General features: G+C 41.1%; 1 protein-coding gene across 1 annotated transcript in view; it reads right to left on the reverse strand.

The window, feature by feature from the left end:
• The window catches only part of Rab22a (RAB22A, member RAS oncogene family), a 63,292-nt gene that overhangs the window by 16,637 nt on the left and 27,238 nt on the right, over positions 1–19,417 (reverse strand). The window contains exon 3 of the mRNA XM_076851912.1: positions 4,434–4,515. Within this exon, the coding sequence (XP_076708027.1) occupies positions 4,434–4,515 (82 nt within the window). The remainder of the gene's footprint in view (positions 1–4,433; positions 4,516–19,417) is intronic.

The raw sequence follows: 19,417 nt of genomic DNA on the forward strand, positions 1-19,417 counted from the left end.
TAAGGCAAGGGCCAAGAATATTACAGCTTTGTGGACCATTTGAGTTTTGTCACAACCACTTATCTCTATTACCGTAGAATGAAAACAGCCATGGAAACCAGCATGGTTATGTTCCAATAAAAAGTTTACTTACAAAAACAGGCAACAGGTTGGATTTGGCCCATATGCCATAGTCTGTTACTCCGGTTCTAGATGACCCTAAGTCATTAAGTTCCTGACTTTTAACATAAGAACAATTCCTTACAAGACTATGGTGATAATAACTGTGTGCTTTCCTGGTGTTCTGACCCGTGGAAAAAGCCATCAGGAGAACCACAACAAGTAGGGATGTAAATGTTTAGGATCTGGATGTAGGGTCTGCTAGATTCTGCTAAACAGCTTTCTTCTACATCATCACATGCAGATGGAAAACATTTGAAGTGTTTTTCTACACTGATGGTGTAATAATGGGATGCACTCATGGTGCTCATGTGCTGTGTCTGTCTCTACACTACTACAGGAGTCTTTGTTAGTGAAGGATAATTGGTGGGAAAATGTGACAAAATGAATTCACTCAGTTTGCAAATAACAGGGACAAAAAGGACTCACAGAGGTCATCTTGAGGAAGTAAGTTTAAATTTAGAAAAATAAGTCTCATTTTACCTGGTAGTTGAAAAATATTTGCCTTATTTTAAAAAATATTTTTTATTAATTATTGATGGACCTTTACTTATTTGCTTATATGTGGTGCTGATAAATGAACCCAGAGTCTCACACATGCTAGGCAAGTGCTCTGCCACTGAGCTGTAGCCATATTTTAACAGTCAGGAGCTGAGTTTTTTGGATGAACATTGAATCACAGTTAATTGATAATTTGGTTATGACTGTTCTGATTAAACTACATGCTAGCACAATATGATATCCTTCATTTCATATTTGATCACACAGTCTTATAAAAATAGTAAGTTTTACAAGATATTTGTGGCCTCCAAGAATTGTCTCTGAACTCACTATCATCTGAAGTGCTATACCAGCAACCTGACAGGTATTTTTCTCTTCATTTAACAAGATCCCAATGGTCAAGGATTCACATAACATTTTGAAAAATTCTCCAAAAACACTTTCACCAGTTTAATCACGTTGTAATCATCCATAACCTGACCAACAGAAAGACAACACACTATCAAAATGTGTGGCAACAGGATAGATGCTAGACTCAAATGGGGAGGCTATACAATTAGTTAGTTGATCAGAAAGTTTTCATTTTATAACCTTTTTGTTTCCATTGAGAATCTTTAAACTATAGTGAACCAAACAATACACATGCAAACACCAGAAAAAGCATCATTCCAGGCATGCACTACTCACATGGTGAAAGTAGTAGAAGGTCTGTCCTTATCTGTGTGTGCCTAAGGAGGGTTAGCAAGCAGCTGACGTTTATTGTCATCAAAACCATGTGCTAGAAGCTGAGAGCAGAGACACGAGAACTGTCCTGCTCCCAAGGAGCTCACTGTCCAATGGAAGACATGACAGAAAGGAACAGGTGCTGATGGCATAGATGAGGGCAACTGAAGCCTGCTCAGGATGTAAGAGTTCATCTGCTGTTCCGTCCAACCAGGCTCTGCACATGAGCTCTACATCAGGCCCTGGATGGAGGCTGGGAATACAGGACAAGCAAGACACTGTGCTCTCAGCCCTCAGTGTTTACTGTTTGCAAGGAGAGACTGTCAATAAAAGCTAGACAGACAGACAGACATTGAACTATAACTTTTAACAAATGTCTTGAGGAAAATGAATACTGGCAATAATGGGAAATGAATGGGAGCTGTGCTTAGATGCAAGGGGTGAAGGGGTGGATTCAGGGAAATTCTAAGGGTATGACATTTAACCTGAGATCAAGAGCTCGTAAAGGGAGCCTATTGGCAGAGGAGAGAGAGAATTCCAGTAAGAAGGACCAATGTACATGAAGGCCTGATGACAACGGGTGCTCAAGGACCTAACGAAGGGCAGTGGGCTGGAATTCAGTGGGAGAGAAGGAGGACGGGCTGGAAGGACACTAAGCAGATTAGAGGAGCAGGGCATGTGGGCAGAGGAGAGGAGCAATAATCAGCTGCTGAAGGGTATTAGCAGGAAAATACGAGAGTCCGATTTCATTTCTAAAGGACTCTAGGTCCTGTGAGAAGTGGCATGGGTCAGGTCTGGGCTGGAGGAAAACAGGGAGACCAGTTAGAAGACTATGGAATACTCAAGTCAGAGTAAAAGGTGTCTAAGAGCAGGGTGATGGGAGTAGAAATGAAGAAAGTTATTTAGACAAGGGAGCTGTCAGCACATGCTCCTAGAGCAGTGTGGGGAGCTGGTGAGGAGTCCAAGACAACATCCAGATTTGGGTTTGAGCAACAATGGGAAATGGCAAAGTGGTTACTCATTGGAGACCACCAGGGGTGCTTAGGAAAGCCTCTTTTAGTCAAGTGACATCAGAGGTGGGTTCTGAAGGCCGAAGAAAGTTTTCCAGACAAAACCTAAGAAGAAGGGTAAGAGGATATAAACAGGATGGCATGTTGGAAAACTAAAAGCAGTTCAGTGCTAGAGGCCAGGTTGGTGAAGAGAGAGAGAGTCTGGCAGTGGCTGGTATATTCAGGGACCAGACGGCCTTCCCAGGACAGTCAGTCAGTCCTTGACCCTGACCAGGCTCACGGCTACGTCCTGCCTGATCTTCCCTAAACTTTGATGATATATCCCATGTTTAGCTTTTTCTTAAGCTCTGCAATCTGGCAACCATGGACATGTGCTTTTGCCAGTGCTCCCTGGGGGTTCTCCTCTTTTGGCCGCTTCCTCATGAACACCTCCTCTCCAGCTCTGGGCTGCATGAGGTGCTCTGCGTAGTGGAGGCAGGTTCACATCTGAGAGCAGCTATTCCTGTTGAAGAACTAATGAGAAGGAGGCACACAAAAGGCAGGCAAGCTGGCTAATTACAAAACTTCAAAGACCCCTGCAATCATGCCAGCAGAAAGGGAGAGCCATGTGCCCTTGGGTTATTTCTTTTTTCATGTTCCAGAAAAAAAGAGATGCTATACATCATCGTGTATACCAGGACAGGCTCTGAAGAGAGCATAATGGGATCTGTACTATAGTAGGGTTCTTTATGATGATGGCTTTGCTGTACCATCTGTATCTGTGAGGGGTAGCTGAACCTGGGGATCCAGCAGAAGGGAGTGTGTTTTATTGGTAGGAAGAGCCCCACCAGTTTGGGGCTAATAGGACAAATCCCAGGGCTGTGTATACAGATAAATGCGGGCAGACTCTGTGGTAAGAACCACTTCTGAAGGACAGAAGAGTGATGATTAGCAAAGGTCTAGCTATTTTAAATGTCTCATTCTAGATGCACAACACCAGCCTAACAGGAGAGGGGAAAAGAAAACCATAAGCAGACACATCTCAGATGAGTAATTGGATGGCAGCAAGACATCCAGCATTAAAAACAGAAGAAACCAAACAAAGTGAACTTAAAACATTAAATCTGTACAAATGTATAGTGTCTACATCTAGGACAACGGTAATGGCTTGTTTTGTTTTCCTCCATTTGTCTGCGATGATTCTTGTCAGATTTTATGCCATACACAGTATCTACATTGTCTTAGATAAGACGGTGATGACACACTATTTTTCCTGATTACTTCTGGTGTATTTCTAAGAGCTTAAGATAGCACTGTGCATCCATCTGATGCAGGTTTGATAGTACTGTTTGAAAACAAAATTAAACGTCTGCTGAATAATGGGGCAGACACAGGCACCATGACAACAAACTGAAGTCAGTGCCCGGAGGGGAGATAGATAGTACCTGTGCCTGCCCCATTCCCACCCTCTTCTGACTTGGTGGGCTTCCCCAAATCCCACCTGGCCCTGTGCTGCTGTGGCTGGTCCCAGTTTGGTTTAGGCTCTTCCTTAAGCAGATAACTACTGTGGCCAATTTTATTACCAGGCATTTATTAAGTACCTACTGCAAGGCACTGTGTTAGCTCATCCATTTCACTTAAATCTCAAACTTTATATGCTGTAAAGTTCCCTCTTTAGCTTTTTAAAAGGCAGCTATAAATGAGTTGTGCTTAACTCTCCCTTTCTACCACTAATTCTTTTACATCTTTACTAGAGGATGGAGCCCCAAATTACACACAATGCTCAAGTGGGATTTTATCAGCCTGTTAGTCAGCATTTACTTTAAGACACTAAAAAATATAAAAATGCCCTCAGTGCCCATTATCACTTTCTCCATCAGCGGACTTTGTGACTCTAATTGAAAAGAAAAAGGCTGGCCTCCACAAATGGAAATAAATGTGTCTCTGGCGCATAGAAGAGAAGTGAGTAACGTGAAATGACAGGAACGGTGACAGTTTAGTTGGTGCTCTAATTTGGTTTGGGCCTCAGAAAAACACATAGTAAATTAAAGAGTGACTTACTCGTTCTTGTCCAGCTGTATCCCAGATTAGGAATTTATGTAGCTCATTTTGGTACTGGACAGTCTTGGTCATAAAAGATGCCCTATAAAGAGAGACCTAAATGATCAGAATACAATTATTTAAAGCACGTTTCCAGCCCCAGTTGGAAACATCACTTAGACTTAAAGCTCCAACTCCCAGCTCTACACTATATCCTAATTGTTTTCCTCTCCCAAGTATTTATGGGATATTCAGATGCTGGCTGCATATTCTCTGCCCAAATAAAATAAAGTATTAGGCACTTCTGCCCAACACAAAGAAGGAAGAGTTCTTAAGACTTTTGATTGCTTAAGCTCCAGATCATTAGCCTCCCTTGCAAAACAGAGAAAATGTTATTCAAGATGTTACCATAAGAAAACTTTCTAAAAACCAGTATGTCCAGGAAATGAGTTAAAAAAAAAAAGAAAAAAAGAAAAAACAAAAAGGACGCTTGGGTTTGTCCTCCCCCAAATCCCAAACTATATGCTCACATAAACTACTGAGTGAGAACTACTATAATGTTGAAGTTAATAAAATTAAGGAGCCAAACAAGGAGTTGAAAGAGGATTGGAGAAACAACAGTTGTTGCCAAGGCGATCTGATTCACCCTCAGCATCCCTTATGACACCTGGGTGTCAATAGCACAACAGACTTCTCAGCTGAGATGCCACAGTAGCCCACAAGTTTCACCCAGCTCTTGGTGCAGGAAGGAATCAGTTTGTAGATCATACTGTTTGTGCTGAGGAAGGCACTCTGTCCAAGGGGCTCTGAAGGCAGGGACTCTATTATTTTGGGGATCCTGCACTTTTGGAGTATCTGGAGTAAGATAAGATGCAAAGCCTTTCTTTTCTGAAGAGCCATGGTAGCCCAAAGCAAGTGCTTGGACACTCCGGAGGCCCTGGGTCACAGGTTCAGGAGTCCTGCCCTGTGAGTGGGCCTAATACTATCTTGTGCCCTCCACTTCACCTAGAGGGCAGCCTCCCAGAAAGTCCTGTTTTCCAAGCCCCTTACAGCATCCCAGTCTGATTTATAGAACCTAGAGATGACTGTTTTAAGTATGATGTATCCCTGAAAAGTTCCTGCACTAAAGCAGGAGTTGAAATGATAGCCATAACCTACTCAACAGACTGACCCATTTGATGTACTGAAAATCTGAAGGGATTACTGGGTAGCAATTTGTAGGCAGGTGAAGTGTGGCTGGAGGAAGTGGGTCACTGGGAACATGCCTTGGGAGATTTTGTATTTTGTTCCTGGCTCCTCCCATTCACTCTCTGCTTCCTGGCTGCCACACAGGGAGCAGCTTTCCCCTGCTACACTCTTTGCCATGATCTTCTATCTCACCTTGGGCCCAGAGTAATGGAGATAAATGACCATGGACTGAACCTCTGAAACTGTGAGCCAAAATAAACTCTTCCTCTTCTAAGTCGTTCCTGTAGGGTATTTTGGCCACAGTGAGGAAAACCTAACACAATGACCATGTCTTTCTTCTTTTCTAGTGGATAATAAGCTTGCTGGGGGCAAGGGCGAAGTTGTACTCTTGAATCAAACCTAATCATTCCAAGCAAGACAATGAACTCAATGGTCAAGCATCTTCAAACATGCTGGGAGCTTCAAATGTTTTTGTAGAGATTTAAGTAATGGATAATCTTCAAGAAACTGAAAGTTGAAATAGAATTGACTTTTGGAAGAATCACTGAGCTTAGATGAGTACCAGAATCCTTAGTTTTAAAGCTTTCAAATATGATATAAGGAGTTTCTGGCAATATTTTCGTTCATTTATGGCATGGTAAGCAGCCTCCAAAGGAGTGACTATAAGGAGTGAGTGAATCAGGAAGCAAAATCACATTTATTGGACAGGTACTTTTTATTAGATATTTATTTGCTGAAAATTTACCCCTTGGTATCCTTAGTGAAGTACTTTGTACATAGAAGATACTTAAGAGATGGTTATTGTACCAACAACTTCTGGTGACTCACTCTAATTAAATCAGGATGTGCAAAGTGATTTCTCACTTAGGAAAGATCTAAGCATTCAAAAAGCATTGTTTATTGTGAAGATTAAATAAGCTGATGTATGTGAAAGTGTTTTGTAAATTGTAAAGCACTATATCTATACAAGGTATTATCATTATTATTTAAATGTGGTTCCAGAAAATGTTTTAGTTTGGTTTGCAATTAGTTCTAAAAGCTTGCAACTCAACTGTCCATCAATTATGGCTGTGATGTTACACTGAAGAGTGACCACAGGCACCCAACAGAAGCCTGTTCACAGAACTACGACAACTAATACATCTATTCTGACTGCTCAAAGGACAAGAGAAGTGTGCTTCACGTAGATCAAAAGCTGGCAATGGCAGAGGCAGTAAGTAAAAGGCAATGTCTCACCACAGGTTCAGAACTCGCTGGAGCTCATCCTGCCTGCCAACCATTTCCTTTTAATGAAAGCAGACTTATCACTGAACCAGGATCCAGACAAAACAGCATTTCTGAGGTAATCAAAGTATCTGAAGGGTTAAACCCTCTCTGACTCTGGACCCTTCAGCACTCCTGCCTCGCATCTGCCACGCCTGCTTCCAGGCTTCTCTCAGGCCTTCTTGTGTTCACAGCTGTCTTCTTAAGTCTTTGCCCACTTCTGTCTGTCGGCTTCCCATCTTCTTCTCACTGGCACCACTCACCCACACTCCCAGTTCTTTAGCAATCCTGTGCATCTTGATTCAACTATGCAGAAAAGCCCCACCAACCTCTCTGTCTACGACTTCTGTCAAGTGGCAGGGTGCCTCCCTTGCTGGAGGAGAATCACAGTCCTTGTGGGTCAGCATGGAGATTTCACCCTGTGTCACATGGTGCCTTTTAGGCCTTCTCCCGCTGCATACAGCAATTATACCATACTCTTTTTTTTTTTTGGTGGTGTTGGGGATTGAACCCAAGAAGGCCTTGTGCATGTGTATATGACATTCTTATGTCTGCTGACAGCTTTGCCATTTCCCACCATCCTCCTCTTCAGGTACAAGCACATTCCAGCTTTTTCTAGAAATAAAGATTAAAGAATATGGCTTCCTAAAGCTCCCAAGTCAACATTCCTAGGTCAAGAACAGGTGAAACTCTGCTGGCTGAGTGCTCCCCTCTTCTGACCCTGGCCGAGTCAGAGGTGCTTTTCCCTTGGTTTGTTCATCACTGCTGCCCTAGTTCCCCATCCTGGCATAGTGGGCTTGGGCCCCCGCAGTTATCAGGTGGGCCTCCCCTCCCCAGTCTCAAACCTTTGCACTAGTCCTGGCTTTACCCTCCACAACAGCCCCTCTTCTTTGGATGTTCTCCCATGGCCAGATGCTCCTCATTTCCTAGGTCTCTGCTCAAATGTCAATGACTTCAGAAACCTGGGCCACCCACCCAAACCGGGCAGCCTTCTAGCTGCCTGTTTCCCAACACATCATCATTATATGAATATAGTCATTTCATCTTCAGAGCACTGACTATAATGTCTCATCAGCTTGTTTGTTTTCTTTTTAAAAAAATTAACCTGTTCAATGTCTAACTCACTCTTAAGAACCGAAGGCTACTGAAGGCAGGGACCTTGCTGTGGCTCCTCTTATGGAACAGGGGCATCTCCCTCACTGCTCTCCCCCTTGCTATCCTAGAACTCTAACTTGCACTGCCCACAAGCTACTATAATCCCAATACTTCCTGAAGCACAACGAGACAAGTACCACTCAGGTGTAGGTAAAGAGTCAAGATTAGAGGAGACTTGGGTCTTCACCTGTACCAAGGTTGTGGCATTTAGGGCCTGAGGAAAGTGGCTCAACTAGGGTGGGCTGGCTATGTTGCATCCAGCATCCCGCTGCCTTCTCCTGCTCAGCCACCAGCTTCAACCTCTCCCTACTCGAGCTAACAAGCAGTAAGTAGACTCCACTGTGTCCCTCCATCACTCTGACCTCTGGAATTCCACTGAGGAAGGAGCCAGGGCACATCACAGGAGCCTCTGCTGCTCACTCACATGTTCCATCAGGAGCTGCTTCTCGGTGCCAGCCCCATCTCAGGTGGCCAGGACTAGAGGGCTACACCTTTCTTACCTTCTTCTCGGGCTGCACTTGTTTCCTCATAGCAACAGGCATGACTATAGACTTTTAAGAGACTGAAATCTTCAAAAACTAAATAGAAGTACCATGTGACATATCACGACTCAGTATTTGTTCAGAATTAAAATTAGCATACTTCAGACATCTGTGCATACTCAGGTTTACTGAAGCACAATTCATAACTGCCAAGTTAAGAAATCAGTTCGGTACCCATTAACAGGTAACCAGGTAGAGAAAAGATGGTACATATAGACGATGGAGTTTTATTCAGCTGTAAAGAATGAAATTATGGCATTTTTAGGAAAACGGATGGAACTGGAGAATATCACATTAAGGTGAAATAAGCCAAACTCAGAGAGACAAAAATTCAATGTTTTCTCTCATATGTGAAAGCCAGAGGGGAAAAAAGGAAAAAAGAAAAAAAAAAGACAGATGTCATGAAAGTAGAAGGAAGACTACTTGGTAGAGGAAGGGTAGCAGGGAGAGGGAGGAGGAGACAGTAAGGAGGAACTGGGAGTGAAATGGATCCAATTATGTCACATGCACATAGAAATATGACACAAAGCCACTATTCTATAAGATTTTTATGCACCAATTAAAAAAAAAACTGAAATCTTGACCTATCACATCTATAAGAATCATTTCCTCCTTTTCAGCTTTTGGGTTTTTTTTTTTTAATTGAACTCAGGAGCACTCGATCACTGAGCCACATCCCCAGTCCTCATTTTTGTATTTTTTTTTTTAGAGACAGGATCTCAGAGTTGCTTAGCACCTCGCCATTACTGAGGCTGGCTTTGAACTCGAGATCCTCCTGCCTCAGCCTCCCAAGCCCCTGGGAGATATCTTCTGTTTCCTGGAGAGGGTGTTGCCTGTTGTCTCTGAGTGGAGGCCACTGAACTCTGGGGTAGCCGCAGGGCAGAACTCCTGCCTGGCTCAGCATGAAATCTCTTGCTATAGCTTCAGTCTCATCTATGGAGGATGGCACTCTCCCCATCTGATTGACTTTAGTTTAACTACATAGCGCAGGTACTTCACCATACTCAATGTGGCCAAGCTGGGTTTATCTCCATTCAGCCCCCAAACTGTCCAAATCTCAAGTTCTCAATGGTTGAAGTATGTCTGCCTTCCACAGATCAGAAACTAGTCTGTAACTATTCTTTGTTACTTGCATTCAATTTTTTAGTAGAGCTGCCTGGTTTTTCATTTTATATTTCATTTACATTTGAACCTCAACCTCTGAAATAAATTAAAAAGTTGGTCCCTAATCTTTGTGCAGGACTATGACAATTTTTTCCTCCCATTGTTGGTCAAACTTCAGATTACTCCTTTAACGTTCAAGTTAAATGATGCAAAGGGCATGATAACTTTAATACCTTGCTTTCTGAAAATCAGGCAATGGCTCCCTGCCATTCAAATGATACATTTTTATTTTCTAGCCTGCCATTTACTTGTCTGATAACCTTATTTTTCACTACTAAACTGTCTCTCTTCAGTCTGCCTAGGCAGATCTTATTAGCTCTTTAATCTAAAATCCCTACTAGCATTATTTCCTAAAGCTAGACTGCCTTTCATAGACTTCTCCATTTTTCATGACATTCTAAAAATATGATTCTCATGTACACCAAGTAGTCATGATCTTTGGTCAGAGTACGTGTTCCCAATGAAAATACTTGCCACAAGGCATTTCAAAAATTTCTTCATCAGCAGCAACTTGTTTGGTTCTCCTTAAACATAGATATGCAACAATATCACACTCCAGAACTTTTCTCAACCATGAGCTGCTTTCTTTGAATGGCATATGGGATTCTGTTGTCCCTATAATGGTAGGTATTGTTTTGAGGATGGGCAATTAACAAAAGACAAAAATTTCTGAACACTTTATATCTCACACAATCCGTGAATCTCATACACACACATACACCAAACAGTGCTGGGTGTGGTGGTGCATGGCTCAGGAGGCTGAGGCAGGAGGATCACAAACTTGAGGCCAGCTTCAGCAACTTAGCAAGGCCATAAGCAACTTAGAGAGACCCTGTCTCAAAATAAAAAAGTAAAAAGGGCTAAGGATGTGGCTCAGTGGTAGAGGCTGAGGATGTGGCTCAGTGATAGATTGAACCCAAGGGTTTGGGTTCAATCCCCAGTACCCTTTTCACCCTGTGGTGGGGTGGGGCGGGGCGGGGCAAGGCAATAGCAACATTGATATATGAAAAGACCAGACATATATGAAATCTAGTAGTTCTTCTAACAGGGATACCATGGTACCTTCAAGGAGGTTTAGAAGGGTGCAAAGAACTTGGCAGATGCTCACAAGTTTCAGCAGGATATAAGGGTACAACCAAGAGAAGTCATCTTCTGAGTACCCATCAATTCAATTACTCAGATGCATTCCATAGTCACAAACATCGTAACCCTTTCTTGGAACTCCACCATCTCTGAGACTAGAACTAAGGGTTAACTCATCACTCTGCACAGGGCTTTCTTCAAAGTGGTTGCTACCCTCTTAAACAGAGGAGTGCACAGACTTGTACAGGATCATGGTTACCCCAAGGAAATTCTTTATTACTTTCAACCCTTTGGTATAACACATTCAAAAACTTTTGGAAAACAACACTGAAGAAAATATATATTTAAACATGAAGATAATTAAACAACAAAGAGTTTAGCTTCCCCCTTCTTAATTTTGTCAAGAATAACTCACAAACATAACCCTTTCACAGATGAATAATAAAACCAACAATGATAAAGTCAGCTGCCTCCCTTGAAGTTCACTGCTGCAGGCACTCTTCTCAAACTTTCATGTGTGTGACCCCGTTTAACCTAAAGCCCATTTCTGGGTTGGGCTCAAGCCATCACCACTATGTGCACAGGACACTTCAGAGTCAGAGCCAGCGCATGGAGCAGCTAGGGTCCAAGGTCAGGCAGCTGGGCCCCCAGCCTGCATTCTGAACAGCAGTACTGTAGGTCCATCTCGCATGTCCCTGAACACACGGCCTCTTGCTGCCTGGCAGAACACTGGGCATTCAGGAAGAGTAAGACCCATTACTCTCCTTGAGAGACTGACAACCCCTTGAGAGGGGCTGGTCAAGTGAAGAGATATAAAGGCAAATATTCCGGGAGTTGACAGAAGAATGGACACAAAGACTGAGAGCAGAAAGGCAAAGCCAAATCTAAGTGTACAGGAGAGTGGCATGCCAGGTGTGGGAGGCTGAATAATTCCCCACTCCCACCCCAGGTTCACACCCTAACCTCAGAACCTGTGATAGGCAACCTCAGATGACAAAAGGGACTTGTCAGATGTGACTTAAGTACAAGCCTTGTTATGGGGAAAGGATATTGGATTACTAGGCAGGCCTGATGACATCACAAGGTTTTTGAAATTTTAAAAACTTTAACAAAAGGGACCAGGAAAAGAAGTCAGAGGAGAAGATAATTTGGAGATGGAGATGGGAATGATGGGCTGTGAATGATGGGCAGAAGGGGCCACGGCAGGCACTAGAAGCTGAGAAAGGTAATAGAGTTGATTTTATATGGTACACAGATAAGCACTTTTTATATATGGATTGTTAAGTATTGTCTGGAAAAAATAAAATAGATTCCTATCAGAGCCTCTGGAAGGAACCAGCTTGGCCAACACCTTCATTTTACATCAGTGAAACATTCTGGACCTTTGACCTCCAGAACTGTAAAAGAATAAATCTGTGTTCATTTCTCTCCTTATTTTTTTCCCATTCCCCTCACAAACTCTTATATGTAATTTTGTATAACAATGAGGGTCTCCTTCCATTTCCAAGCAATTTCCCTTTTAGTAGAGGATAGGAAAGGTAGCAGAATACAACAGTTACTATTATGGTATTATGTAAAAATGTTGATGTGTAACTGATGTGATTCTGAAACCTTTGTAATGTTTTGAATAACCAATAAAAAAAAAATTAAAAAAAAAAAAGAATAAATCTGTGTTCTTTTAAGCCATAGTGTTTGTTGTGATTTGTTACAGCATCAAGAAGAAATGCCAGAAAAGCTTCAGAGAAGAGAGGGACTTTGAACTGAACCTGGAAGTTCAGAAGGGTGTTGGCTGTGCAGATGGTAGGGCAGAGTGACACCAGGAACCAAAGCAGAGAACTTAACGATCAATATATAATAAGTACTTATCTGTGTACCATATAAAATCAACTCACATGCAATATTTTGGAAAAGATAGCTAAAAGTGAAGTGGGCCACGGAGAGGTGAGGGAAAGGATGCTTCTTTCTGACTAATTTTAGAAAGTGACTCTCCCAGAGCTCATGGCCATAATAACTGGTGGGTGAGCAAGGGGAATTTGTCTTTAAGGACCTGTTAGGATAGAAGCAGAGACACAGATGTAGGTAAGGACTGGAGAATATCAAGCATTGTAAGAGCAGGGCAAGATGGAGAGATTGGACTGGGAAGGCAGCATGGGAGGGAAGCAATGTAAGTGGCTTTTGGAAATAATCCTGGACAAAGATGGGGTAGGCTTGAATGGCAGGAAGTAATAAAAGGGACAGTTTGAGACTGATACATGGAAGCCACAGGATTTTGACTGGGGTGAGGGAAAAAATTCTGAGCCAACTGAAGCAGGCTTCTGAGAGTAAGCTCAGGCAATGTGCAGTGAACTATTTCATTCGTTCCAAATTATAACTGTACCACTTAATTTTTTGAAGAGGTAATACACTCATCTGCTTCAATATCCCAAATACACAAAATAGGTATATACTAAAAATGTCTTCCTCCTATTCCTTCAGTCAGTCTCTTCCTCTTCTTGGAAACTTGAATTTTATCAGGGTCTTTCCGAAATACTTCGGGTTTATAAAGCACATGTACACATAATTTCTCCTGTGCCCTCCTTTATCTTTTCTAAACACAGATGGTAATATACACTCCATGCCTTTGATTTTTTTTCACTCAACACTATACCTCTGAGATCATCTGATGTGAATACAGAGTTTCTCCAGATGGATTTTTTCCTTTGTTGTATTACCTTGAGGGCTTGCACTATAATTTATATCATCAGATCCCTACTGATCAGCGATACTGCAAGTATTAACCTTGTACAATTTTTACCCCGTGTTTGGAATGTACAGGCGCTTATCAGTACAGTCCTGGAAGTGGAATTACTGGGCCAAACAGTATGAGATAATAACACACTGGCTAAGAACACAGAGCCAGAAAACCCAGCTTATTAGTTTCACTACCAGCTGTATACTACCAGTCAAGCCCATTAACCTCTCTGTAATTACCTCAGTTCTCTCACCAAAACACTTCACAACTGTCCCCCAAAGACCATGTATTAAAGGTTGGGTCCCCAGAGTGGTACTACTGGGAGGTGCTGTGGACTTTCAGGATGTGAAGCCCAAAGGTAGGGTTAATGGGGATGCACTCAGAGGGGACTGTGGGACCTTTTCCCTCCCTTTTAGCTTACCAACCATGAAGTGAGTGATTTGCTCACTCACTCCCTCCATGATGTGCTACTTTGCCACAGGCCTGACGCAACAGAGCCCGTTTATCATGGATGGGAATCTCCAAGACTGTGAGCCCAAACAATCCTTTTCTAAGTATTTCTGAGTATTTTGTTAAAGTGATGGGAAGCTGACCAACACCACCATGGGTCCTTATTTGTACCGTAAATGCAGAGTGTAGATTTTTGGGCCAATGAGTTGAGATTTCAGATCCTCATGTTATTATGACCAAAAACATTTCTATAACCCCTGGAAGTTCCCTCCTGCCCATTTCCAGTTAATTCTTGACCCCTGAGCAAACCATGGAATCTATAAAAAATATAAGCGCTAGAAATTAGAGGACAGTAGATGCAATTATTTATATGGCAGTCCTTCCTTCTTTTCTCATGGTGCTGGGGATTGAACATGGGGCCCTGTGTGTGCTAGGCAAGGGCCACACCACCACGCCCTGCGTGCCTGGCCCTGTGGTGGGTTTTAAGTTTCCCATCTGTTGTTCTGCTCCTCTTAAGTGCACGGGGCCCCATGTTCAATCTTTTGAATAAATTACTTTTTTTTTTTGTAGTCTACCTCTCTCATATTGAATTTTTAGCTATATTTCTTTGTGTTTATTTTTTCAATGGTTTCTCTGGAGATTATAATATGCGATTTTAAATTTCAGTCTACTTCCAAATAATATACTATTTCATGAAAAACCTAAGAAACTGACAGTCTAATTCCATGTATTCCCTTCCCACCCACTGTGCTCTTGTTGCTTTACATTTAACTTTTTCACATGTAACAAATACAACAATACAATTGTTACTTTGCTTTACAAGCCAATAATTTTTTTTAAGAATTTCTTTTTAGTATTGGATACAGTCTATTATAGACAAATTCTCAGCTTTTGTCTTTCTGAGAATATCTTCATTTTAGAAGGAAATTTTTACTGGATAGAGAATTTTTGGTTGGCAGTTTTTTTTTTTTTTTTGTTTTAAATACTATGCTAAAGATGCCATGTAATTATCCCTGGCCTCCACTTTTTCTGCTGAAAAGTCAGTGATGATTTTCATCACTGTTCTGTAGATCACCTGCTTTTCACACCTCTTTGGATTGTTTTTAAGATCTGCTATTTATTTTTAGTTCCCAGTAGTTGGACTGTAATATACTGACAGTGGTTTGTTGTGTATTTATCCTGATTAGGGGTTGCAGATATTCTTGGATTTGTACATGGTCACTTTACCTTTTGATTTGTTTTTTCTACTCCCTTTCTCCTTCTAGAAGCCTGGTGTGTATATGTGAGCTTGACAACACACAAGGCTCTTGGGATTTTATTTTATATTTTAAATCTTTTTCTTCTCTTTGTGTTTCCATTTGGATACTTTCTACTGACTTGACTCTGGACATGTTACCAGATGAGCTTGACAGCAGATGGATGCAGCGGTACAAAGAATGAGAATCTTGCCAAGGAGCTGAGGGATCTTGGCTCTCTGGTTTTACCCCTGTGTTCCTGGGCCTGGGCTGTGGTGGCCCCATGGTCAGGAGAGGCAGGGAGCCCTGTGGAGAGGTTGTTTGGAGAATTACCTGCCTCTGAAGGTACAGCCTGAGTGTTCCCATCCAGGGAGGATTCTTTCTTATGTCAGTAGAGGCTGAGAGAAGCCATGAAATTCTTCTGAATGGCTGTCACTTTGTAAAATCTAGTTCATTTAGGTTGTTTGTATATTTGGCTAATGGGCCTTAAAAAAAAAAAAAAATCTTGCCTGTTTGGTTATATGGATTTGTGCCAGTCTCTGTGATATGGGTGAATTGAGGACGATGTGAAGTTACTTCAAGGATTGTTTTTTTTTTTTTTTTTTTTTGGGGGGGGGCGGGAATTGGGGATTGAACCCAGGGGTGCCTAACCACTGAATGACATCTCCAGTCCTTTTTCATGTTTTATTTAGAGACAGGGTCTTGCTGAGTTGCTTAGGTCCTGGTTAAGTTGCTGAGGCTGGCTTTGAACTCATAATCCTTCTGCCTCAGCCTCCTGAGCCATTGGGATCAAGAGTGTATACCATCATGTCTGGCAAGGACTGTTATTACATTTAAAGAATATAATAAGGTCATTATTATGACTATTATTGGATTTTGAAGGATTTTACCCATTGTCCTTCATAGTGACTATACCTACACTAAAGGATGCCTTCCTTTATTGAAAAGGCAGGGCCAAGGCTTTAAGGAAGTGAAATTAGTAGCAATTAGGAAGAGTCACAGGGGTGACTGAGTTGAAACAACAGTCACTTGGAGTCACTTGGAGAAAGATGACCCTCAGATCTGTGGGAGGGCATTAAGTCCCCTAGGAAAGCTCACAGCTCTGCAAGAAATCATTACAGCTTCAACATTTTAGGGGTGCACACTGAGGCTGAGAACCAGGAGGAAGACCCTGAGAGGCAGGAAGGAGACTCAGAGGCATGTCCCAGGTAACAATTAAAAAATATTATCAAGATAATGTCAGATGCTTGTAGAGAAAATAACAGATATCATTACAAAAATCTTACAGAACATTGTTTTGAAATTGAGCAACTATTTTGGGTTGTGCATATAGCTGTGATCATTTCAGATAAGGTTCCTCTTCTCATAGAACTTATAATAGGGTGGTAGGGATAGAACAATAAGTAGAATAGATAAATGATTATAGACCATAACATTTACTATGAAGATAACAAAACACTGTGTGGTGACTGTGAATGAGTGGCAATCTGAGAAAGAATGGTGGGAAAATCTCTTGGATGAACACTAAAAGGTGAGAAAATCCAAACATGTAAATATTTGGAAGGAAGAAAACATTTCAAAGAGAAAAAAGTAAAAGCATAAGTCAAGTTGAGAGAGAGAGTATCAGTTGTTTGGAAAGAAGGTCCATGTGGCCAAAATGTAGTGAGAAAGGAAGATTAAAAAATCCTGGAGAAGACAAATCACCAGCAATGGCTAGAGGTGCTGGAAAATGGGGTTCAGAACTGCCAGTGGTTGGAAACTGAGAAGGCCTACTTTGGAAGGAAGGAGCTACAGAGCTGCAAAGCCATTCACAAACCCTCCCAAATCCACAGCTGGTTCCCAAATTACATATAACTGGGAGGCTACAAGAAATCCAGGATACAGAAACAGCTGGAAGGCTGGAAAAATGCTGAGCAGAAATTTTTGGCTGCTGCCAATAGCAGGGAAGAAGGGTTGGGAGTCTGAATTTTGCCAAGTTGAAGAGGCTCACTCAACATCATTAAAACCCAGATATGCCACACCTTAGCAGTAAAGATGATGACTCAGGAAGAAGGATTTACCATACAGGGAAGGGCAACACTCCAACACAACCATCTTAGCAAAGTGTACAATCACACTTCCACAAGTTCAAGACAATTAGCTCACAGTTTAACTTTTGGCTAAAACAAAATAGCACTCTTCAGCAGAAGAGAACCTAAAATCTCATATTTCCTGCAGTATTCAGTATACAATTAAAAACAAACAAACAAACAGATGTGCAAAGAAAATGTGACCCAAGGTTAAGAGAAAAACAGTAGATAGTAGTAGAACCTGAGATGATCCATATGTTGGAATTAGTGAGATATGGATGTTAAAAACCAGGACCTAAAAGAGGAGTCACATTTAATGAGTAAATAAGAAATCTAAACATAGGAAACATAAAAATTTAGAATTCAGGGAAAAAAATCTGGGGGAGGGGGGAAGCCCACAAAAAAACAAATACAGGAAAACAAAACCCCAAACAAACAAAAACTCCCACTGGATAAACTGAACAGAATACTGGAGACAGGTGAAGAAAGGATCAACTGAACTTAAAGACAAATCAATAGAAATTATGATTTCTATAGAGAGAAAAAAAATGGAGTGGGAAAATCCAGAACCTGAGCATCTCATCTAGCAGTTTAACATATATATGATTAGTTCCCGTAAGTGGAGCAAGATAATGCAGTGGAAAAAAATATTTAGAGAAATACTGGCTGCAGATGTCCCAAATTTTGTGAAAATCAAATTTCAGACCAAGCAATTCAGTTAACCCAGGGTATATTACACACTTAGCATATTATGGTAAATTGCAGATAAAGAGCAGACTTTCAAAGCAGCCAGAGGAAAAAAGGACACATTACATATAGCAGAAGTATTAGGGATGACAGGTCATTCAGAGAAACAACGGAGGCCATGATAGAATAAAATAACATATTTAAAGTGCTGAAAGAAAAAAAAAAAAAAACCAGAAATCTATATTTAGCAAGCTGTCTTTCAACAGTGAAGATGGAGCTCTCCACAGGAGTTTAAGTCCTTTATAATTTTTACATGTTGGAAGAAATTGAAGGACAAAAAAAAAAAAAAAAAAAAGATAGCAATGCGAGGGCTAGTTAGAAGAGGATGAGCATGAAACACCTAAAAGGTGGACAGGTGTGATGACTGGGAAACCAAGGACAGACTATGAAGACAAAAGGTATAAGCTGTTAAAGCAGGATGTGAATACTGAGCACTCAGAGGCTCCTTCCTCAGATCTGTAATTTGGATTAATAAGCCACTTAATAATTCCAGTGGGACAATGGGTGCACGAAGTACCCCAGAGTTAGCAAAATGGCAGTAAAGTTGTATTTCAAGATACTCAAAGAAAAGATGAAGCTTCACAGCCACCAGAATAACAAACATCCAACAATCTTAGTGGGTCTCAAATTTGTCTTAAATCAATAATCTTCTGCTTGGATTAATGTCTTGATTAAATATCACAATGCAAAACAGCAGCACATTAAGTAAAAGATTTGCAGCTGGTAAACATGACTAGGAAATTTATAAGTATACTGCATATTCTTATGCAGTACAATTTTTCTTTCGCTTGTTCAGGCACTGTTATTTAAATAAACCTGGAGTACCTAAAATAGAATTCAGGTTTACAAGATGAAAGCTGGCAGTAGAAATGTGTGTTTTGGAGAAGTACAAAAATCTCAAGAAAGAAAAATATAGATAACATGTTTTATGCATCTTGTTTAGTGAAAGAGCTGTGGTTAGAATGGTCTAAAGCAGCAGGTGCAATGGATATTGCCATACACAGTATGAATTTTGAAAGCAGGATGCTTGCCACTAGTAGTAACAAAAACATTCATCATTGTTTTGATACTCATTTATAATAAAATATTGGGAAGGGCTGATGAATTTCTGTTAAAAGCTGCTTCTCTATGTTACACGTAACAGATGGTAAGTATTTTACAGTTTTGTTTAATAAATCATGCATTTAAATGAAGTCAACAAAAAGGAAATATAAGAATATGCAATTTTCACATTAAAGTTAGTCTTAAAATGTAAGTAAAATAAGGAATGTGTCCTAGGGATAGGCGGTGAGAATGTGAGACAGACACCATCAGAAAAACAAATTCTAAGGAAATCTGCCACCAATAATCTTAAATATATGAAATGCTAAAAGTTCTT

The sequence above is a fragment of the Callospermophilus lateralis genome, chromosome 3 (genome assembly GCF_048772815.1).
Source record: "Callospermophilus lateralis isolate mCalLat2 chromosome 3, mCalLat2.hap1, whole genome shotgun sequence".
In the NCBI taxonomy this organism is placed as follows: Eukaryota; Metazoa; Chordata; class Mammalia; order Rodentia; family Sciuridae; genus Callospermophilus; species Callospermophilus lateralis.